The sequence below is a fragment of the Crocodylus siamensis genome, chromosome 4, assembly GCF_052110815.1.
Source record: "Crocodylus siamensis isolate JL-2025a chromosome 4, ASM5211081v1, whole genome shotgun sequence".
Classification (NCBI taxonomy): Eukaryota; Metazoa; Chordata; order Crocodylia; family Crocodylidae; genus Crocodylus; species Crocodylus siamensis.
This window is the reverse complement of record NC_143398.1, coordinates 185,942,633-185,966,731: the sequence shown is the minus strand read 5'-3', so window position 1 is coordinate 185,966,731 and position 24,099 is coordinate 185,942,633. Positions and strand designations below refer to the sequence as shown.

The 24,099-nt window shown below is 43.5% G+C and overlaps 1 protein-coding gene across 8 annotated transcripts in view; it reads right to left on the bottom strand.

Moving 5' to 3' along the window:
• The window catches only part of ANKRD44 (ankyrin repeat domain 44), a 230,805-nt gene that overhangs the window by 10,776 nt on the left and 195,930 nt on the right, over positions 1–24,099 (bottom strand). For all 8 annotated transcript variants that reach the window (XM_090045188.1, XM_090045187.1, XM_090045192.1 and 5 more), the window contains exons 18-26: positions 20,694–20,895; positions 14,478–14,556; positions 12,491–12,608; positions 11,130–11,346; positions 10,331–10,418; positions 4,770–4,853; positions 3,339–3,484; positions 2,326–2,408; positions 1,025–1,107 (exon numbers count right to left, since the gene is read on the bottom strand). In XM_090045188.1, the coding sequence (XP_089901314.1) occupies positions 1,025–1,107; positions 2,326–2,408; positions 3,339–3,484; positions 4,770–4,853; positions 10,331–10,418; positions 11,130–11,346; positions 12,491–12,608; positions 14,478–14,556; positions 20,694–20,895 (1,100 nt within the window). The remainder of the gene's footprint in view (positions 1–1,024; positions 1,108–2,325; positions 2,409–3,338; positions 3,485–4,769; positions 4,854–10,330; positions 10,419–11,129; positions 11,347–12,490; positions 12,609–14,477; positions 14,557–20,693; positions 20,896–24,099) is intronic.

The window sequence follows — 24,099 nt, the reverse complement described above, 5'->3', positions numbered from 1 at the left end:
CACAATTTGGGTTCCAAACTGATATGCAGCAGAGGGAACATTCTTCTAATACAACTGCACTGCAGCCAAACCAAGTTCACCAAGTTCATCTTGTCCCCAGCACTAGGAGTAGAAAGTAAAGCTGGGCGCAGCTCCAGCTCTAAGAACTCTAAACTAGTGGCACAATTTCAAATGGCTTACAGTCAGCTTCAAGTTGAATAGAAGCTGCCCCAGATCCCTCTTCCTCTCCTTCATTGAGTTTTCTTCAGCACAGGAGACCATCTAATGGAAAACCTGGCAGAACTCTTACAGAGTCCAGTTGTAAAATCATCTCTTCACTCCATAGAGTCTCTGGGGATGAAGCCTCTAGAAGGCACACCTATCTTGTTAGTGGAAGTAAATCAAGATGTAAATCTAAAAGATAAGTCTGTATCTTGCCCTCAGATACATAAATATATGGTTGCCAACATCAATCATGAAAAATCATGCACTGGGGGCCTAAAACTCATAAGGTTGACTTAAAATTGCAAGATTTTATAGACTGCAAATCAAAACAGAATAGGTCTGATGAAAATCCCACTAACACTGTAAAATAACTGAGTGTCTCAGGCCTTAATTATTTCCCAAAAATCATAACAGGAAATGTAAGCTGCTTTTAATTTTAAAGTGACTACTTCCCTCTCTTCCCTTTTATTTCTCCCTTTTTTCTTTAATTTCTATAAAAACAAGCTTTTCTAAGATGATACTATAGAACATTATTTTAAGGACTAAAAACCTTATATTTGCTTTTGAAAAATAAATCAACTAATCTTCCTAGAAATGTATTAAGCTCCTGCTTTGTAAATTACTGTGGTTGTTTGTGTGCCTAAATTCAACAGTTCTTACATTCTCCCCAAGTAAACATTTATAAATTTACATAATTTAAGATACTATGCAAAATCTAAACAACCTGATTTTAATATTCCAAATATGAATGAAATGGTAAAAGAACAATATACAAGAGCACTAGAGAACAAAAAGTAGAACAAAATAAGCCTTTACTTACGTCTGCAATGCATTATTTTTTGCATTAATAAGGCTCTGTTCTTGTATCTTGTCAAGTATTAACAAGGCACATTTTTCATGACCCTGATATTAAAAAAAATAAAAACTGAAATTAATCTGCTGAGGACTTCAAAAATTGGGGGGAAAGCCATTAAAATAAGTCAAACTAAAAAGAATCTGCATTTAAAATGCAGATGTATTTGTCAGTTTCAAACCTAGAAATGCCTTCCACATTTTAAGTAGGAAAAGAAATCTTAAGGACACCTCTTAGTCATATACTAGTTGCAAAAGCTTTCGCTATATTACAAGGGCACTGTGGACAATTATGTTGTCCAAAAATGTAATTAATTTGTACAAACTAGTGCCTAATTCTGCATCATGATCGTCTGCATGCCTGTAGGTGACTGCTTGGACACAACAGGCTACAGAACTAGGGCACTAGATGACAGATCTCCAGCACAAGATGTCCATTCCTTTGGAGGGGTCCATCAACAAGTATATAGTATTACACTTCTATGTCATCTGTTTTACAAATATATAAGTAGAGTCCATGAACCTTTAGAAGTTGAGGAGCTGCAGCTGAATTTGACAAACAAGTCCCTGAACAAATTTGACCTTGTTCAGTTTCCATCTAGTAATACTAACAATGAAAAACCTGAAGGAAGTCATATCGTCATTTTTTTTTCCTTACTAAGCCAGGCTATGGCAGCAGAGATGGAGGGAGAAACAAAGCAGGAGAAAGAAAACAGGAGAAGAGAGGAGCCCACTGTAGTTATTAAAGCCCATTGTAGTTATTAAAACACTGGACACAGATTCTGGAAAAGAAAACATGACCAAACTCAATTTTTGCCTCCACTTCCAGAGCTGAGAGCTGTTTAAGTTGCAATATTCTTTCTACAGAAGTTCTCTTCCATAGAAATCCAAGAAACAATGCAAGTAGTTGAATCTGTGTTGAATAGCTGAATCTGTGTTGTACTACAATAATGTGAGATAATTCAGTAAGGTCTCAATGGATTTCCGTTATTTTCCTTGTTGTTTTACCAATGTCTCAGTCAGATGTAGTAGGATGCAGCAGCCTGTCTCTCACCTCTCACAGTTTACAAGAAATATTTAAGAACAGCTGGCTACCACACTCCTCCCTGAGCTTGTACATATTATATCACTGTAGTGCTTGGAACCTCATCAGCCTGTCAAATGAGCATCTCCAACACACTACCAGGATCTTGTTCTGAATACTTCTATAGGTTACATATGTATAGGCTGCATATGAGCACTTGTAGTCTACAAAGTTCCTTCACATACTTTACTGCTAGCCAAGTGCAAGGGTGTATTCAAGTCCTTATCCTTTGTAGTCAAATCCGCCTTGGCAATGTTCACCAAAAAATCTGAAATACAGAAACAGAAGTCATGTAGTGGAATAATTCTGACTTCTGTATGCACAAACACAAACAATTCAGTAAGCAGTCTTCTTTATGTTACAAAATCCATAGCAACATGGAAGCAAAAGAGTAGATGAAAAAGTGTACTTTGTGCAATTAAGTCAGCAACCAAAACTGGAGCTAGCAACTTGTTAAAAATGGAAAACTGCTAACCAGACACTCAATTTTACCCCAAATTGTCAGTAAACATTTGTTATTTTAATTTGATTAGTGAAATACACATCAAGAAGAGTAGTTTTTGCCTGAAACACCCCACCATGGGATCCTGCTTTGAGAGGATTAAGTGGGTCTTGCTCACTTACTGCCCACCTAGTAGTAATGGAGACAGAAGTAGTAACTCAGGGTGGAGGTTGAGCTCTCAAGTCTAAAGAAAAGATTTTTTTTCTCCTTATGTATTTGTTTTACCCAATGCAAACCCCGGGGAGCAAAGTTCCTGGACATTACACAGTACGTGGACTGGCTTTAAAATATTTGAAGAAAAACAGTTGTTTATACATTCAAAACAATGTTTTTCCACTTCAAGCTATGGTTCTTTTTACAATTTAACTGCAGAAAGGTTACTCATCCCCTTGCTATAATGAAGATGTTACTGTTGTGTATAATCAGGAAAATGAGACACATGAATAACTAATACCAAGAGCATTTTTTCATACAGCAGAAAACGGAGCAGAGATAGTCTGTTAATGAAACTTAAACTGCTTAGAAGTGGGAGAAAAAAATGATATAAAACATTCTGGATGCAGCAAACAGGATTTTTTAAAAATGTGAAGCCAACTTCTTTTTACTGGTTCCAGAGAACAGATGTATGCACATGCTCTTAATATTTTGCATTTCTGTATGCAATCTTAAGATTTACAAAAACAAATGGGTACTTACCTACGGCACCCGCATGACCATTTTCAGCTGCCATCATAAGCGGTGTTTTCCCTGAATTATCTGCAGCATTTACTTGTGCATTATGACTTAAGAGAAGCTGCAGGCACTCCACATGATCAGCAAAGGCTGCTGCATGAAGTGGAGTTCTAAAATGAGAGAGCACAATTATAGCTTTAGAACATGAAGGAATCTCTAAAATAGTTATAGCATTGTTTATTTAAACTCTGGAGTAGAAGACTATAAGATGCTTCAAATTTTGTTTCCTTAAGTTATGAAATCTAAAACTGTCACCAAGGCAAACTGTGTAAGAGCAGTATCCCAAGCAAAACCCTAGTATTGCTTTTCCAATTCTGATTCAGTTAATGGAAGAGATGGATAGAGTTGTTGCCAATCTCATACAAACAGGTTGTTTAACCTAACAGAACACACTATCATTTAAAAAATATGGGGAGGCAAGAGGGAGGGGCAGCAGGCTCCAACTCTGCCTAGTACTCTCTCAAACTTGTTTTGCAGGTTTCAGCTAGTTTCTGCTGCCCAGGTACTAGCCAGACCTGGGGCTGCTTAGCTTCTGAGATCAGACAGGATTGGGGACATTCAGTCTGGTCCGGCCATAGGCTCAGGTAGTTTCAGAATAACCTTTTGGCATAGGATCGTTTGTAAGGGAAGAATATGAATCCATTATTAGAAGTGCTGGTGTGTTCCACATTAAATGTCTTGCATACTACAGTAACCATACCTATAATGGGTAACTGCATTAATCTCAAATGCAGCAATGTTTTTATAAAATCTGTAGTTTATTTTGTGTGTAACATGCAACTCTAAGGATGATTTTTTCTGTTTCTATATACAACCACATGACATGACATTTGGAAAGAGAATTTTATGAGTGCTTCAAGAGATCTTTGTGGTGATTTTCTGGTTGGGATTATTTTAGCTTTGTTGTTCTCTGTAGGAGGAAAGTATTTGATTTTCATCTCTATGACAGACAAATTAAAGATTTGGGTGGTACATTACCCAATTTACACTGGTGCATTTTGTTTAATAAGCATTCTGTCAAATATTGTTCCTGTGAATAATATATTAAATGCTTTTTTATCTATATAAGGTCCTGCTTCAGGAACTCTGGATGCATTGAAAAGTTTCAGAGAAGAAAAAGGTCTAATAACCATTATATAAGGGAACAACCCTCAGGCCTGGGCATTTTAAACAAATGAACAATACTTATTTTGGTAGCAAAATAAAATATTAAATAAGGTTTTCTTTTGAAATGAAAAACTTCCTTTGTTGTGGCTAATTGGGGGTGTGCAGGGGATGGTATAATACACTGTAGCCCATTTTATTAGATATAGATTAGTTTCACATATCAAAAATTAATAACGGTCTTAGATTGGTTCATCAACATAGAATGCATTTGGTTCAGGAGACTCTTACCTTCCTTTGTCATCTTTACAATTGACAATGCTGGCATCTATGGCCCCAATGAGCAGTGATGCACAATTTTCATGATCATTAATTCTATGAAGAAAGGAACTTTTTTTTTTTTAAAGAAAACAGGGAAATATTCATATACCTTCCTATCTCCTCATACATATTCACTCCTCCCCCTGCTTTACATAGTACATTCATGGTTTTTTGTTTAATTATCATTTGTTCCAACAAAGCTTTTCCTTAACACTTGCCACTCTGAACTAGATTCTCACAAATCTAACTATTCCCAGGGACAGAGGAATGGTAGAATAGATTTCCCCTTGATACTGCAATACTGAATCATTTTGTCCTGAGGTTTCAATATACCTTTGAGTTGATAAGAATATAACCCTTTAGTTTTCAGTGGGGTCTTCCATGCTTAAAAACATTAATAATAATTGAAATGTACCCATATATCTCATGTTATTGTTAATATAGAAACGAATTTCTCACATTATCACTTTTTATCTAATCATTTAGTCATGCCACTGTCTCCATAGAGATGCATGTTTGGTTCTGCATTTTTCAGAGATGTCCTGAGTTCAAACATATGTGGCATTTTTACAGTGACCGCTAGCATATCATACATATAGTAGCTCTACAAAAAGGGGCAAAAATAAAAATGTCAAAGAGCTTTCACCTGACTCTGTAAAAGTGTGGTGAAAGAGTAGGTAAACAAATATGTTCTATAAAAACTGCAAGTGCGTAACAAACGTACTTTAAAGTAAAAACTATATATAAAGTAAAAACTACCACTTGGAAAAGTCTTCATTTGGCATGGTCCAGGCTGGGAAACCAAAACATTTGAGTGCTTTGAGAGAAATCTTGAGTGCAAGATTTCTAAATCATTCACTTTAGTGTTTCTTCCGTAAGAATCAGGGCAAAACAGGCCCAGCAACAGGAAATAAACTATATGGACTGTAACTGTGTGTCACACTACAGACATAATGTAGTAATATATACAGAAAGTGAGATATAGAAATTGTATTAAAATTTATGATCAGAACATTAAGAACCAAGTGGGGCTTTGACTTCTAAATATACTGTAGGTTTACTGGTCATGAAAGAATCCCTTTCCATGCAATGCTGTGGAATCCCCGATTCTCTGAATATTGTCCCTCCTGTTTTCATGATTTTTACTCTCCCCCTTACATTCCTGCAAGGTTCTGAATTGTCACAGCTCACACTGTCAACAAAGCACGATAGACAAAGCTCTTTTCAGAATCCACCAGCACAGCTTTTATACCCATAAATGGAGTTATGTTAAGGTAACAAACTATTCTTTCTCCTTTATCAGAGGACTTTGCTCAGCTAAGGGCTAAACCTCATTGTAAGCAGTACTGTACAAATGCAATCAAACAAGTCCACATCCCAACATTTATATTATATATAGTGTACCACCTTTGCAGGGCTTCCAGCTCATAAGCATAATAAGCTACCTCAGCAATATGTCTTAAACTCACGACCATTAAACAGACACAATCATATGAAAGTTTTAAAAATCTGTTAAAAGTTTTACAATGTCCTATTTTAATAATGACCTTACTGATTTAAACCAATATAATGTAGTCACTTCCAAACAGAATCATAGAAGAATCAGGGTTGGTAGGAATCTCAGGAGGTTATCTAGTTCAACCCCCTGCTCAAAGCAGGACCATCCCCATCTAGTTCACTGCAGCTAAGACTTTGTCTGGCTGGGTCTTAAAAACCTCCAAGGACAGAGATTCCACAACCTCTGGGTAAGCCATTCCAGTGTTTTACTGTCCTCCCAGTGAGAAAGTTTTTCCTAATATCTAACCTAAACTTCCCTTGCTGCAACTTAAGACCATTGCTCCCTGTTCTGTTATCTGCAGGGATCTGGGTTTTCCATTTCCCACAGGGAAATGGAAAAAAAATGGATTTTCCCCTTGACCAGAGGAAAATGCAGGTTTTCTCATTTTAACCGAGACACCAAAAGATTTTGCAGTTTTGCATAGAGCTCTCTGCAGGCTGGCAAATTTCCAGCCTGCAGGGGGCTTGGTGGGAATGGCAGGAGGGTGGTTAGGCACAGGGCACCATGTATATGTATGTGCACATGGGTGCCAGGCAGCCTAGAGAGCAGCTCCTGTAGGTAAGTGGGAGGGGGAGGATTGAGGCCCCCGTATGGAGGGAGGGAGGGAGGGAGGGAGTTGGGCAGGGCTGGGGCTGCAAGCTTGGGCTCTGGCCCTGCTGCCCTTCCCCAGGACCTCTGCAGCCCAGTAGAGGAACTTCAGAGAACAGTGGGGCCACTCAGGGATCTCCTTGCTGCTGTGAGCTCTGTGCTATCCTAGCAAGACATCCCTGCCTGCACAGCAGCAGTGAGGGGCACAACCCTGCACCACTGCCCCTGCTGCTACTGCACTAACAGGAGACGCATTGTCATGGCAGCACGGAGCTCACAGCAGCAAGGACATCATTATGCAGCCCCACCGTTCCCTGCAGTGCTGGGTCGCACCCACTGGGCTGTGGAGGCCCTGGCGGATGGGAGCAGGGCAGGAGCTCGAGCCCACAGTGGACAGCCCACTCCTGCCCCTGCCCTGCACACAGATGTGGGGGGCCATGGGAGTGCGTGCAGCAGCAGAGAGCCACCCCCCCCACCCTAAACCCACAGCAGGCAGGGAGCGGGAGGGGGAGCTGGGCTCCACTCTGCTTCAGTAGCCACCGCCTCCTGCCAGGGGCAGGGGCCTATGGAGCCAGGTCCCTGGTCTTGTAGCCCTGGCAGCTAGGGGCCCCCTCAGGCAGGGCTGGGGGGGGAGGGGGATGTTGAGGGGGAGGGGCACCAGCAGGGCTGGGAGGGGAGAGTGAGGGGCACATGCAAGAAGATACCAGGGAATGTGGGGCCCCTGCAAGACACGCTAGGAAATCTGGTCATCACACCAGATAACAAAGCAAACCTATTTAACTATTTCTTTGCCTCCATTTTCCTGAGTAGGGACTGGATCAGCTCCCCCCACCGGGACCCACTCAGGCCCCAGGGGCAGTGCACCTAGGCCAAGGGTCAGTGAGGATCTAGTCAGGAAACTTCTGGAGGGACTGGATGTATTTAAATCAACTGGTCCAGACAATCTGCACCCCAGAGTGCTGAGGGAATTAGCTGAGGTCATTGTGGGACCCCTGGCACGGCTTTACAAGCACCCATGGTGCCCTGATGTGGTGCCAGAGGACTGGAAGAGGGCCAGTGTGGTTCCCATCTTCAAAAAAGAGAGGAAGGAGGACCCGGGGAACTATAGGCCAGTTAGTCTTACCTCAATCCTGGGTAAGCTTTTTGAGAGCATTATTCTGGCACATGTCCACGAGGGGCCAGTGGGGGAGATCATGCTTAGGGGCAACCAACACAGGTTCATTAGCAGCAGGTCCTGTCAGACAAACCTGGTGGCCTTCTATGACCAAGTCACCAAATCCTTAGATGCAGGGGTCATAGGATCCCAGCAAGATAAGCATCCAGTTCTGGGCGCTGCACTTCAAGAGGGATGTGGACAACATGGAGAGGGTCCAGAGGAGGGCCACTCGCATGATCAGGGGGCAGCAGGGCAGGCCCTATGAGGAGAAGCTACAGGACCTGAACCTGTTCAGCCTCCAAAAGAGAAGGCTGAGGGGTGATCTAGTGGCCTGTTATAAACTGGTCAGAGGGGACCAGCAGGCACTGGGGGAGTTCCTTTTCCCCCAAGCACTACTAGGAGTGACTAGAAATAACGGTCACAAGCTGGCAGAGGGTAAATTCAGATTAGACATCAGGAGGCGCTACTTCACTGTCAGAGTAGCTAGGATCTAGAACCAACTTCCAAGCAAAGTGGTGCTGGCTCCTACCTTGGGGGTCTTTAATAGGAGGTTAGATGAACACCTTGCTGGGGTCATTTGACCCCAGTACTCTTTCCTGCCATGGCAGGGGGTTGGATTTGATGATCTGCTCAGGTCCCTTCTGACCCGATCAACTATGAAACTATGCAGGTCCAAGGGGCTGTGGGGAGGGAGTGAGGGGCATCAGCAGGGCTGTAGGGGCTCTGGGGGGCCTTTAATTTTAATCATGGGTTTGGGGGTTTTTAATCAAAGAATTTTCAATTTTTTTTTTATCAGGGAAAACCAGGATCCTTGGTTACCTGCCACCACTAAGAACAATCTGGCTCCATCCTCTTTGGAACCACCCTTCAGATAGCTGAAGGTTACTGTTAAATACATTAGTAAAACTCCTTTAGATTCTGCAGAAACTAAGATGTGTCACTTCCATGGCACTGTTACTCCTAATGTCGTAAAGTCCTTCTGTAGGTGCAACACAAGGTCTGTCTTTTACATGGACTCAGGGCAGGGATGAGAATGGTAAAAACAGGGACCCAACTGTATTGTGTAGCTTGTGGATTCTGGGGGACATAATCTAAACTAAAAACATAGGTGATGTGTAGGGGGAGCAAGGGAGGGGCGCACATGCCCGCCCCCCCCCCCCAGGATTGCCCGCTGCCAGCTTCTGCGGGTGATCGCCACTTGCCACCTGCCCCCCACCCTCACCGTCAACACCACTGCCAGCATTTACAGGCAGTCCCCACTTGCCACTCACCACCCCCATGCCCCCCGCTGCTGACACCACCACCAACATCTGCGGGTGGTCCCCTCTTGCCGCTCACCAATGCCAGCGTCTGTGGGTGGTTCCCACTCCCCCAGTCTCGGGAGGCACCAGTCATTCATGACTAAAAAGAATGTTAGAACCATACCACCAGGCAATAGTGGAAGCCCACACACTTATAAAAAGTTAAAGGACAGTGCCAGAGCTTTGCTTTTTCTGCCTCCATTGCTAGCCAAACTACAAAACTGTTTTTTGCCAGGACCTGGCAAAAATAAAATCTCAAGACTGACATTCTGTCATGGAAAAAAACTGCCAACATGAAACCCCAGTGGAAGCATCAGCCTGAGAATTTTGCTGGGAGGGGCCAAAAAATCAGGGTCTTCCTGGATTACTTTTGTAGAACTGCAGGAATGCAGGTAAAATACACTTGTTTTAAAATCCTTTTATATCTAATACTTCGTTTATACAACTAAATAAATGAGGCTGTTAGGAACTCTGATCACTGGCTTCCAGAGGGCAGAACTTCAGGAATAACAACTTACAAGGACCTGTAGGGTACTCACAACCAGCTGACTCATTAGGCTTTGCAGTTGAGGGTGAGAAAATTGTGAAGTTCCACTGGGTTAGGTAAAGGCACGGGGCCCAATACTTGGGAAGAGAGTATGTACTCCATGAGAACAGGAAGGGAATAGTCAGGTAGTGAGGCTTATAATTGTGTTAGTACAACTACAAGGTATTAAATGAAAAGCGAATCAAATTCACTTACGCTGCAGTAATTCATGAGACTCTTGAAAGTTCCAATTTGTCAATATATGGAAATTAATATATCAGATCTAAAAGTATTGCTGTTATTATAATCTCTAAGCCCAAAGAGATTCTTTTTACACTACTCATTTCTCTGCCTATATCAGAATGTAAAATAGCCAGATTTGATCCTGAAATTTCTACTTACACAGCACAGTGCAATGGAGAGAAGCTATTACCATAAAATTTCCGGAAAGATTTCTGTTCTAATAGTACCTCTATGCAGTTTTCATGACCTATAAGAGATTAGGTATTCAGCATTAAAAAAGGGTTATAGTAGTTAAATTAATTCATATTAAGCTTACAAATGTACTGCATTCTAGCTTTTCAAATTCAAAGCTAGGATGAATATTGTATATACATCCTTATACAGTAAAACTAACAGAGCAGGATGCTTTTAAGGGAAATGCTATAACTAGATCCTTATCCAACGTGGGCAACAGTACTGTTTCTAAAAGGCCTTTTCTGTGTTTTCTTACAGTCTTATGTAGCTCTGCAAAATATTCTTAAATATCCTCAAATATAGTCAGTCACCTAAAACTCTACACAAAAGCTTAATTTTCTGTTCATAATTTCAAACCACCTAACCAGGTCAAGCTGACCTATCTGCAGGTACAAGTGTAACTGTAAGGGTAGTTCATATATCAATATGAGGCAAAGGAGACTTCAGTGAAGCCTTGATTTCACACCAGTCCCAAAGGGCTGGGATACTGTGTGCAGCATAACTGAAACCATCACCTTGTAGCTGATTATAAGGCAAAGTCATCTATCTCCCTGCCTTCTGACTGAAAGGATAAATGCAGAGATTTCTTGCAAATACTGTAGAGGGCAAAAGGGAAAAGGAAACACTACAGTCCAGTAGAATGTGGAGTTTTAAGATGTGGTTACCTTCTCTTGGGTTTCTAACACCAAATCTACATTTGAGCTTTGCAAAAGTGGAAGCTTACCATTATAACAGGCCCAGTGCAATGGTGTATAACCATGATTATCTTTCCAACTGCAGTCCTCTTCTGAAAGTGCCATTTGCAGTAATTCACTCAGCCAAGTGGCATGACCACGGGCTGCTGCAAAGTGCAGAGGTGTCCTGCCTCTGGAGTCCTTACATAAAATAGATACTTCTTGTTCCAGTAGCATTTGAACACATTCCTCATGCCCAGTCATAATCTGAAAACAAACAAACAGTTTGACATGGTCAGAGTCACAGAGGAGACATGGGATATGTATATGGCTTGTGAATGCCAAGTGGCTTGAGCAGGCTACAAGCAGGAGATGAGAATCTACTGTTCTTCTGGTGGCCACTCATGATAGTGAAAAAGTATATGATACTAGTTTTTAAGGACAATCCTTACTTCCCTCCCAGCTTGAGGATAAGGACATCTGTTGAAGTCAGTTATTAGGGAGACCAATAAGTGTTTATGGCTAAAAATGGATGTTCTTAGAACAAAGGAGAGGGTCCTAAAGAAAGACCAATCCAACTGCAGCTTAGCTGGGACAATGCAAGGAAGAAATGACAAAGCTAGAGATGAATGGGCATATGAGGAGTAACCATACTACAAAAACCAGCTGTTCCAGTAATCCATCTGCTATCATTATATCAGTCACTTTAGCTTTTACTAGCTTATGTTCTATGGCATTTTCATGTTCATGCACTGTTATCAGCATAGAACAGATAGAGATAATCTTATGCCATGTTTTCTACTCTGTACAGCTGTTTCCAGGACTCTTATGGCAAACAGTTCATTACAAATGGGCATTTTATTATCTTTCCATTCTTTCTCACAGCAACTGAATCTTGACAGAGATGAATCTGAGAAGAGATCAGATTCACCCTAAATCTCACTGCACCCAGATTAAAATGTAAATCTCAGTTATGTGACCTAGTCTCCCCAGGCAAATGAAAACAAATCCTAAGAGGGAAGGGGCAGGGGAGAGAAATACAGAGCTTTTTTAACAGATAAATTTTCAGGTAACTCGCTTATCAAAATAATGAATGTAATAAGGCCTACAGTGAATAGATGAATCAGATATAAATTAGATAGACAACATTTGTTAAACTGGAATGTTTATATTCATTAAGATGGAAAGCAAAGTTTAAACAGCTATCCATGAAGAACAGCTCTGTTCAAAACAGAATTTGGCTTCTCCTGATTTTAATTTTGTGAACATTGTATTTTATTTGTTAAAGCTTGTTAATATTTTTGATTGTTTACAAAAGCATCTCTCCATTTAATAACTCTCTACACATAAGCAGAAGACATTAACTATACAGTAAAAATGCATAATTAAGAAAATAAAATCAAACAGTTACCCCACGATGTAAAGCTGTGCATCCCAGGAGATCAGCCACATCTACAGATGCTTCCTTTTCAAGTAACAAGGAAACAGCATCAATATGCCCATATGCCACAGCAAGCATCAGTGGAGTTCTGAAAAACAGTAAGTAATCACAATTTTAGATTCACATACCATTTGTCACTGTTAACTTACCAATTTAGGAAAGTCCTCCTCTTTTCTACAATGTTTTCCCAAAGATACCTCTCCCTCTTACCGTCCTCATGTCCTTACCTCATCCATTTAACCCAAATGAATATATTTTTGTATTTTTTATTCTTAAACCGTAACAACAGTAACCATGTAAACCATCAGGATGGCCAACTGGCAGCACAATGGCCCAATGGCAGTCATAGCAGAAGGCAAAGAGTCAAGCAGCAGATCAGACAGGGAGTAGAAAACAGAACAGCAGATCAGGCAGAGGAAGGGGATCAGAATGACACTCAGGGAGTGTGCAGAGCTGATTTGTGACCTGCCTGCCAAAAGAGTTGGCCCCTACTGTTTTAGGCTAGTGAAATCAAAGAGAATATTGATTCAATGTGATACTTACATCTGGGTTGATCTACAGAGTGAGTTGATCTACAGAGTGGTGGTTTTCACATGACAGTAAAAAGTAATCATGAGAGGGGTGGGATACGTTTTAAAAGGTGAAAATGTAAACAGCTTAAAAATTGCACTGTGGATTCTAAGGCCACATCAGACTCATCTGCGGTACCATACACTGCACATGCAGACGTTCCCTGCACTGCTACCTACACAGACTGGGAGTTTTTAGATAGATGAATGCCATTTTAGAAAAGGCATCAATTTCAGTCTTTGAAACCATCACTTTGAAAAAAAAAGAAAAGAAATCCCTTTTTGAAAGGAAAAGGAAGCAACTGTTTTTGAATCTGGCTATGGGATGGTTGGTCCAAATGTGTAAATTGAATACAGTGGCTTTTCCCCATATATTTACAGGATTACACATGGGCAGATCTAGAATTTTGAAAAGGGAGTGCAGATGGTGAGGTGCATCTTCATGTATAAAACAACGCATATTTTTCTCCAGTTAAAAATTAAACTAAAAGCTTTACCAATATGCTAAGGGTCTAGGGCTGTATTCTTCAGTTTAAGATTGAAGCAGAAACAAAGATTTTATTGGAATTAGTTAAAAACAGTCTGCAGGACTGTGAAATAGAAGCTACATTATGAGTGCCACTCTGATCCCTTACCCTGCCCAATCTGTTGCTCTACTTTCTGCTCCCTGCTCTGTCTGCCACTATACTGCCTCCTTCCACCCTGATCTACTGTGTCAAACATACAGGTTTCCTGTGCCACTTCTAGCGCACGTACCACAGGTTGACCACCCATGATCTATAGTATTTGCAAGTTCTATGGAAAAAACAGGAGTGGTGAAGCAACACAGCCCTTCTACTTTACTCTTCATGAGCAATGTACCATGAGCAATTTGCTATGCCAGAGGTGCTCAACCTCCGGTCCACAATCCAGATACCCCTCTTGGGTCTGGACATTTGTCATTGTGGGAGCAGTGGCACCACCGTACCCCACACTATCAAATTTCCAGCCCCATGGAAAGCCCTAGACACTGCACACTGGATTGTGTGCTTGATGTCACCATGCAGGGTCAGGTGGGAGGTCTGCTGGGCTCCAGGGCACAATCCCAGTATGGGAGGTCAGGAAGAGGTGGTATCAGGCTTGCTGGGCTCAATCCTAGTGGGAGGGGGCAGGCCTGTGGAGCCTAATGCATGGAGGCAGCACCGAGGCCCAGGACCCAATCCTGGCACAAGGAACAGGGAACAGATGTTGCTAGGACCCAGGGCCTGATCCGGGTACTCAGGACTCCACCTGGCTCAAAGACCAGCTATGGGCACTTATCTGGCTCACAGGGCCAAAACGTTGAACACTACTGTGCTATGCCATTCATATCACAATACTGGAAGAATACTGTCTGAAAGAAAACTTACTGTCCTTTGGCATCTGTCACGTTCGGGTTGTCTGCAACTTCTAGCAACAATCGTAAGCATGGTGTGTGACCGTTTATGACTAGAAAGAAACAAGATATACTTAACAGTCTACAAATATGCAAAAACTAATGGGCACTTGAGCAACCAACATAAGAACTGAATTTCAGACGTTGTTTTGTCAGAACATTTAAGGGCAGGAGGTTCCTTTAAAGTGGGAAAACATATTCTCCAATTAAAGAAATAAAAATGAATGTTCAGGTTACTTATAATCAACTTATACCAATTAATTTGTACAGCAAAGATGGGATTACTTTTATTACATCCAAAAGTCATGTTGCTTTGTGGGCCTATGCCTGCAAATCCTTGCAGAAAACACCGTAAGAGAAAACCTAGTAATGTCCTACAGTGCAAATTTAACACACATTTAGCTACGCTGCTTCATAGCTGGCATTCAGAGGTATAAGGATTGACTGCAGAGCCCTTCAGTCAGGTGACATTAACAAGCAGTATGCCACACTACACAACTCTTCCTATTCTATGGCTAGAGGACATCTACTCTCAGCTACTGTCAGTCTTGCACCATTTGCCAGCATAACTTCCTGGAACTTTTCGATTGCAGACTAATCATTTTTTTAACGTCCATTTATTCCGCTCAAGGCTCTTAAAATAGGGCCTTTGGCCAAGATCTTCAACAGCAACTAATGGCCATGGGTACCATACCAGAAGTGCATCAAAATAGGCTAGATTTTCACGACAGCCTAAGCACTTACCCAAAAATCAGGAACATTTAAGTTGACTCAAACTGGGTACCCTGATTCACTGTCACTACTGAAATGTAAGTTCAACCAGAAGCAAAACTTGATTTCCCCGACCTTGTTTTCCTAGTTTAACCCTGGATCTCAACCTTTTCTCAATCAAAGGAAGTGTTTTTGCTTTTTGGAAATATAATTCTTAATTGCTACAAATCTGGAGAAACTTGTTCTCAGTGGGCACATCTACATGTGCAAATAATCTGAAAGCAGTTTACTCTCAAGTAAGCTACTCAAGAGTAAACTCTCCCAGGCGCATGTCTACATGTGCAGGGACAAGGGAGCAGATTTGCTTGCTGCTCCTGGCAGTAGACTGTTCCTGTGCCCTATGGTCCTGCAGTGGGCCCCTGCAGCAGCCAGGGGGACCTCTAGAGCTCCCCCTGGGTGCTAGCCTGTGGGCCAGGAGAGAGCTGTCTCCTGGTGAGGGCTGAAATATTGCTCCCTGCCCCCAGGACCTGCCTGCTGCTGGGGCAGGCTCTGCCATCAGAGCCCAGGTGGAGAGCAGCACACAACACCGAGCCCCCACTCCATGATCACAGGGCTGGGAGATCCTTATCTCCCAACCCAAGCCCTGCAGTTAAGGGGCTGCGGCTGGGGCTGGGAGATCCTTATCTCTCAGTGTCAACTCTGCAGTTGCGGGTACGGTGCTGGTGGATGCTTCTCTCCCAGCCCAAGCCCTGCAGTCACAGGACCCAAGCCAGGAGATGGTTCTCTCCCAGCGCCAGCTCCATAGTCATGGAGCTGGCACAGGGAGGTTCTTCTCTCCTAGCCCAAGCCCCTTAGTCACAATGGAACCATGGAGCTGGTGCTGGAAGAGAAGGATGTCCTAGCCCAGGCCCCACAACCGCAGAACTCAGACCGGGATAGAAGAATCTCCCAGCCCTGGCCCCACGATTGAGGAAGCAGGAACAAATTGTCCCCGCCCAGGCTCTGGTGGCAGAGCCCTCCATGGCATCAGGCAGCTCCTAGGGGCATGGAGCAATCTCCCACTCCCTGCTTCCCAGCTGCCAATGTCCCCCTGTCCCAGCAGCAGGGAGTTCCCAGGCCCTGCTCCATGATCCATCAGGCATCTACACATGCACTACTGTGCACTAAGTAATCTTGAGTAAATTTGCTACTTGCATTTGCAGGTAGCCAATTTACTCATGATTAGAGCCAATTACTGTGCGGTAAGTGTCTGCACATGTAGATGCTGATGGTTACTGTGCAGTAATTGGCTCTACTGTGCAGTTAAGCATCTTGTGTAGACACACCCAGTGTAATGTTTTGTTTTTTTTACTGGGGTAGAAACTGATAAAAACATAGACTTGTTTAGGCTGCAGGAGGTCAAGGTTTACTTAGCATACCAAATGGATGGAACAGACTTCTTTTTTTGTTAATGCAATAATTTTTCCATCATCTGGATATAACATGGCTGTGTTCTCCTGATAATGGGAGAGTTGCTTCTCTCCACTGCCCAGCTTCTGTGGGTTGCTACAATAAGCTTTGTGTACAGTCTAAGTCATATTATGCTGACCAAGAAACTTGTACACCATATCTCAACTTTTGAATTACCCTTCCCAAACAGGCAACGACCTTTCGTCACTCCAGCTATAAAATGTTTTAGATATTTATCTAAATGTTTTGGATATTTAGGACGAGCACACGTGGAACATGTAAAGAACTACAGTATTGCTTCACAGTAAAATCTTCTCCCTGGGAAGAGCAAGAGAAATCAAAAGCTTTCATACCAACGTGCAAAAAAGAATTTAGGGAGATGAACAATGAAACAGGCGATGCAAGAAACTCTCAGGAGCTGGCTTAGCAGTCACTCTGTAATACAGGCCTTAAAGGGAGCACAAGTTAGGCCAGTAGAAGTAGCATGGCTAGGCAGACCATTTGCATTAGACTACCAATACAAAAGGAGATGCATCTAATCTAAACTAGAGGAAGTGTCACTATAATATGGAACCAAAAGATATGGTATAGGAGGAGTATACAAGGGGATTCTACATGAGGTTATTTTATAGGACATCCTCAGAAAACAATAGAAATTGTATTAGTTGCATTATTTTTTGTAGATAAATAACAAATCTTTATAATGAAAGGAGCTATATAAAATTAAGTAAAGCTCAACAACTTGTTTAAGTTTGTAAAAATTTTTTCCTTTAACTGTTGCTCCCTGCAGCTGTAATACAGGAGCTGTCTTTCAGGATGCCATTGATCTGACCAACCACCTGCTTTGGGATCAGGAAGGATTTTTTTCCACATTGGGGTTAAACTGGCAGGTCCGATGGCTTCTCTTTTTTTGCCTTCTTCACAGCATCATGGAGGCACAAATCAGCTAATTACAGAGGACTTAGAAATTTCTCTTAGGAGTGTGTAGAAATGTTTAATTTACTGTAACTTGTGACCTACATCCAGTGCAGATACAAACCAAAGGGCCAGCTCCCAGAAGTAACAGAGCCTTGCTATTTTAGTAGACCTTGGGCCTCTACTTGACAGACTGAAGTCCTCCTCTAGGGGAGGAATGATTCTGAAAGAACAAGCTGAATCCTCAGACAGAATACTCTGAATAATGGGTGGGGGCCCTGTAAGCCCACCCTGGAGCCAATGGTAAGGGAGAGTCAACATGGTGATGTACAACATCCTTCCCCACTGTTAAGTTAACAGACTTGATGCTTCTTGCTTAAATTCATCTCTGAATTGGCCTTCATTCACCTGCATGTCCTGATCAACTGATAAAGAACTAAGGCCTACAGGAATGTAAAACATTAGTGCCAAAGCACTTTGTTCCTTGATCTGGAACAGCAGTAGTAACAGTATATCCTTTTCCCAGATCTCTAACCATTGAAATACAAGTGTATTATAAACTAATACTTCATATCAGCATATTTGCCACGTATCTAGCTTCAAGCACACCATTAGTCCCATGGACTTCAATTAGACTACTTACATACTTAAATGTATAGGCACCGGCTAACCTAATTGACTTGGTCTAAAACTTGAGCAAGTATTATATATTCCATCCAGCAGGGGGCACTATATGCAAAATACCAGTAATACATTACAGGCTGCCCAAAGTCCTCACTTATCCAAACCTCTTTGAAAAGCTATTTGGATAGCTGAATTCAGTTGGATAGGTGAAACAGTTACAAGATTTGGTACTCTATTAAATAAAGCTGTAAATAAAAGCAGTTTGTTACAACATTTACAAGTTAGTAAAAAAACTGTAAAACCTGATCTGTAACAGTGTAGTTGTCCCCTTAAGGAGGAATAGTCAACCGTGTTAAGAAAATCCAGCCTGGGACATTTAGGTAATGAAGGAGTATCACACTGGGAGCTTTAAAGGCTCCCAGAGAATAAAGCAAGAGAGAAGAGGCAAGCAATGAAGGGAACAGCATGCTGCAAGGAGCCAGAACAGAAAGGGGCTCCCTGTCTAGTGTTTGGTTGAGAACAGAGGGATGTTGTTTGGTTTGTTTGTTGCTTTGGAGAACTGGCTAGGGAGCTCCTAAGGAAGCACCTTCTTCTGGAAAAGCTAGCAGTCTAGGTGACCTGCTTACATATTCAGCTAATAGAAGTTCAGAATACCAAAGACGTGCTGTATATTCATGCTACACGCACATCTATAGCCTAATGGCTAGTAAGTCAGTTGTCTAGATACACATGAGATCATCAAGAGTTTTCAACATTAAGAAACTGAATTCTTATAAAATCACAGGGTTGGAAGGGACCTCAAAGATCATCTAGTTCAACCTCCTGCCAAGATGCAGGATGGGTTATTCCTAAACTTCCCTAGAGAGATACATATTCAGCCTCTTCTCAAAAACCTCCAGGAAAAGAGATTCCATGATTTCACTGGGTACTCTGTTCCACAGTCTTGGTTTTTTCCTCCCCCTCCACCCAGTTTTAGAGTTTTTCCTGAGGTTAAATCTAAATCTGTATTGCCTTGCATCTTGCCCTTTGTGACAGGGAAGAACAATTGTGGCTATATTTATTGCAAAGTATTAAAAATAATACATTTTAATAAGGAGTGGAATTAAAAAAAAAATCTATAAACGTGTAAATAGAGAAGGAGGCCAAATTGAAAGAAGAAGTGAAGGAAAAATAAGATGCCTGCTTGTATACACAGAGTATGATACTCCAGAATACTGGTACAAATCATACATACATCAAATCTTAATCATGAATTGTGTGGGGTATATTTTCCACTTGCTTTACATACCATAATTCCTGTTTTAAGATTAGTGTATTTTCTGTATCAAAATAAAATGATACTCATCTCTACTGCATTTTATATTCAGCTTAATACCTAGTGACATTAGACAACTATCTAAAGACTTCTTTTAAAAAAAAAACATTAACTGATTCTGATATACTCTCATTGCTGTGCACATTATCTTAAAACCATGCACACTTTGGATGCAATATTTAAGACGACAGAAAACATGTTTTTGATCTATGCTGAAGGTCTACAATATAGGTTTTCCTTCATATGCTTTTGCCTTTTAACTGTGTCAGGCAACTTGGACACTACATGGTTTACCCTGTGCAAGCGATCACACTTTTGCCTTCTTAAATACTGTTAGATGGCTTTTAGACTGGCTTTTTATTCTAAGCAGAAAATACTACAAGTACATTTGGGTCTGAAAGTGAACCCATAAAAAGGTACTGATCCTATTTCACCACTAGAGGTCAGCACTGAACCACATGAAGTTCATCAGTCAGGTGTCCAACACTGGAGTTATTATTCCGAGTGCTACCATGGAGGAATATTCACCATATTAAAAAAACACCTTCAATATATACAATGCAAATTCTACATTTTGTAATTAATGTCAGTATCTTACAGCACGTAGCAAATGAAAGATTAGAAGATTAAAACTTGTGGAACTGACCAGCTCCCTTGAAGTTCATTAGCTAGTTCCTGTGAATGGATGAATTCCTCTGTGCGTTAGAGCAAGTAATGGACATCCTACCCTAGAAGCTCACTGAATGCATCTGACAGTAGAAAAGCAGGGTTGGACTTCTACCTGAAGCAAGTGCAAAATTCCCCCACCTGCTCATTAACTGGAATCTGCCTTGATCCTCAGCCTTTGTTTCTAATAAGACCTGCCTCATTTCTACTTAGCCCTTTGTCTGGGAACTCTTGAGTGTAAGATGGGATGAGGCAAATGGTTACACAGAAAGGGGAGAAAGGTAAGAAGGAAGGAAATAATCTCCGGTGAAGGGTGTTTAGGATCAAGTTATAAAGGAAGATGTGGAACCTTTTTGGAGGAAAAACAGGAGGTTGATACAATTAAAGTCAAAGCCATCCTCTATGCTCTGAGAGTTAAGTAAATTAGCCATAACTTCCCGAAGAGAAGCTAACTATACAAGCATCACCAACAACCTCTCTCACGTTGAAATAAACTATATCCACATTCACCTGAGGCATGGAGTGGAGTTCTTTTGGTGACATTATCTTTTACTGTGATGGAAGCACCCTGACTGAGGAGAGCTTCAACACATTCTGTGTGTCCTTTAAACGCAGCCAAGTCCAAGGCAGTGCGACCTCTCTCATCCTTAATATCCAGGTCTACCGAAGTTTGGAGAAGTACCTCCAAGGCTTGATGATGACCATTATAGGCCTAGATATCCAAGACGGGCAACAGAAGAAATAAAACAACACAGATTTGAGTCAGAACTATATTAACATACAAGTACACATATTTGCTGCATGGGAATATGATTTTTCATTTATATTATAGCATACCACTATGTTATCCTGATACTTCCGGAGTTGATGGTCTGAACTTCCATGTACACATGGATCTCCCCACATTCTATTGTGGATGGCAGAAGAGGCCAGAAGGTACTAATGCAGAGGCAGGCAATTATTTCAGGCGGAAGGCCGCTTACCTGGTTTTGGCAGGCTGTCGAGGGCCACATGGGTAACCCTCAACAGGTGCCCCGCGCCCTGGTCACCATCTTGGTCCCAAGACATTGGGACATTGGTCCCATGTCCCAGGGCCAGCACCGGTGGGGCCCAAAGCAGGGCACAGGCTGGCAAGGGTCTGTGGAGCCGGGCTAGGCTGCACCAGCAGGAAGAGGGGGAAACTGGCCTGGCTCCATAGAGCCCCTGCCAGCCGGGACCTGGTGCTCCTGCCACCCTGATCTGGGCCCTGACAACACTGGCACCGGGACACCAGTGCGGGCCCCGTGCTCCTGCTGGCTCCCGCACCTGCTCACTCCCAGTGCCCCCCAGCCCTGCGGTACAGGCAGGGGGCAGTGCACAACTCCAACCCCCTGCTCGCCAGCAGGGAAGTAGCTGGTGCTGAGTGCAGGGAAAAGTGGCCCCTCGCCTGCCCCATAGCTGGTGCTGCCTTCTGCAGCCACTCGCAGTCCACGCAGGGCTGTCCTGAGCAGGCACAGGCAGTGCCATGTGGGCTGCAAGCAGCTGCTGCATGGGGCACCAGCCATGGGGTGAGTAAGGGGCCACTTTTCCCCATGCTCAGCACCAGCTTGTAACCCAGCTCCGGGCTCGCCCATCAGGGCCACGCAGAGCAGCAGCAGCTGCGGCCCCGCCTGGCAGCGTTGGCTGCTGCTGCCTGCCCGGAGCACAAGCTGGGCAGCCCACAGACAGCGGTGGGAAACACTGGCCGGCACAGCAAGCGGCGGGGCCGCAGCTGCTGTCGCCACACGCAACCCTGACAGGCGAGCCCGCAGCCACATGGGGCCAAGTTGGTAGTCGGGCTGTGTTACAAGATGGTGCTGAGCACAGAGTGGGGGAAAAGCAGCCCCTCGCCCGCCCCGTGGCCAGCGCCCCACACTGCAGCCACTCACAGTCCACATACGCAGCTGGAGTACTGTGTCCAGTTCTGGGCACCGCACTTCAAGAGGGATGTGGACAACATGGAGAGGGTCCAGAGAAGGGCCACTAGTCAGGAGTCACTATTCCCCCATGCACTGCCAGGAGTGACCAGGAATAACGGTCACAAGCTGGCAGAGGGCAGGTTTAGGCTAGATATCAGGAGGCGTTACTTCACGGTCAGGGCAGCTAGGATCTGGAACCAACTTCCAAGAGAAGTGGTGCTGGCTCCTACCCCGGGGGTTTTTAAGAGGAGGTTGGATGAACATCTTGCTGGGGTCGTTTGACCCCAGTATTATTTCCTGCCATGGCGTGGGGTCGGACTAGATGATCTACTCAGATCCCTTCCGACCCTAAAAACTATGAAACTATGAAACATGGGGTTGCCTGTGTCTGCTCAGGACAGCCCCACAGAAGCTGTGAGCGGCTGCAGCAGGGAGTGCTGGCCATGGGGCGGGGAAGGGCCGCTTTCCTCCACACCAGGAAGGAGCTAGGAAGGAGCCTGGGGAAAAGTTGAGCTGTTGTGGGAGCCCACCAGGCTTCCCCTGGGTCCTACTGCCCTTGGTTCCTGTCATTTTTTACAGGAACCAAGGGCAGAGAAATATTAATTTTCTAAATTTTTTAGGGGCTCCGTGGGCTGGATAGAATAGCCTCACAGGCCAGATTCGGCCTGCAGGCTGGATTTTACCCACCCTTGTACTAATGTCTGAAAATTACTTGGGCCAGATTCTTGTCCACTTATTAGGCACCCAGATGTGACCCTGTTCAACCCTGCTTAAGTCCCTGAAAAAAAATCTAATACATGCAACGGGTAGAATAGGATACGGTCCACAGAGTTTATGGACATACAGTACTGTTATGATAATCTATCACAACCTCCTTATATTTTCATACTTTCTAGGGTTGGAAGGGACCTGAGTAGATCATCTAATCCGACCCCCTACCATGGCAGGAAAGATTACCGGTGTCAAACGACCCCAGCAGGGTGTTCATCTAACCTCCTCTTAAAGACCCCCAGGGGTCTTCTCTTGGGGCCAGCACAACTTCTCTTGGGAGTTGGTTCCAGATCCTAGCCGCCCTGACAATGAAGTAGCGCCTCCTGATATCTAGCCTAAATCTACCCTCTGCCAGCTCATGACCGTTATTCCTGGTCACTCCTGGCAGTGCTCGGGGGAACAGGGACTCCCCCAATGCCCGCTGATCCCCCCTGACTAGTTTGTAACAGGCCACTAGATCCCCCCTCAGCCTTCTCTTGTGGAGGCTGAACAGGTTCAGGTCCCATAGCCTCTCCTCATAGGGCCTACCCTGCTGCCCCCAATCATGCGAGTGGCCCTCCTCTGGACCCTCTCCATGTTGTCCACATCCCTCTTGAAGTGCGGCGCCCAGAACTGGCATAGAGGGGGAGGATCACCTCCTTGGACCTGCTTGAGATGTATCTGTGGATGCATGACAAGGTGCGGCTGGCCTTCTTGACTGCATCCCCACACTGCCGGCCCATGTTCATCTTGGAGTCAATGATGACCCCAAGATCCTTTTCTGCCTCTGTACTGATGAGAAGGGAGTTCCCCAACCTGTAGGTATGGTGCCGGTTGTTCCTCCCCAGGTGCATCACTTTGCACTTGTCTGTGTTGAATCCCATCCTGTTCTTATCTGCCCACCCCTGTAACCTGTCTAAGTCTGATTGTAGCCTATTCCTCCCTTCTAGCGTGCCCACATCCCCCCACATCTTAGTGTCATCAGCAAATTTGAACAGGGTGCTTTTTAGCCCCTCATCCAAGTCACTGATGAAGATGTTGAACAGTGCGGGTCTGAGGTCCGAGGCCTGCGGAACCCCACTGCCCACATCCCTTCAGGTTGAAAATGACCCATCCACTACCACTCTCTGGGTGCAGCCCTCCAGCCAGCTGGTGACCCAGTTGACTACTTAACGCAGGACAAAGATCCTTGACTAGTCATTTCTGTCATAAACCTCCATCAAAAGCAC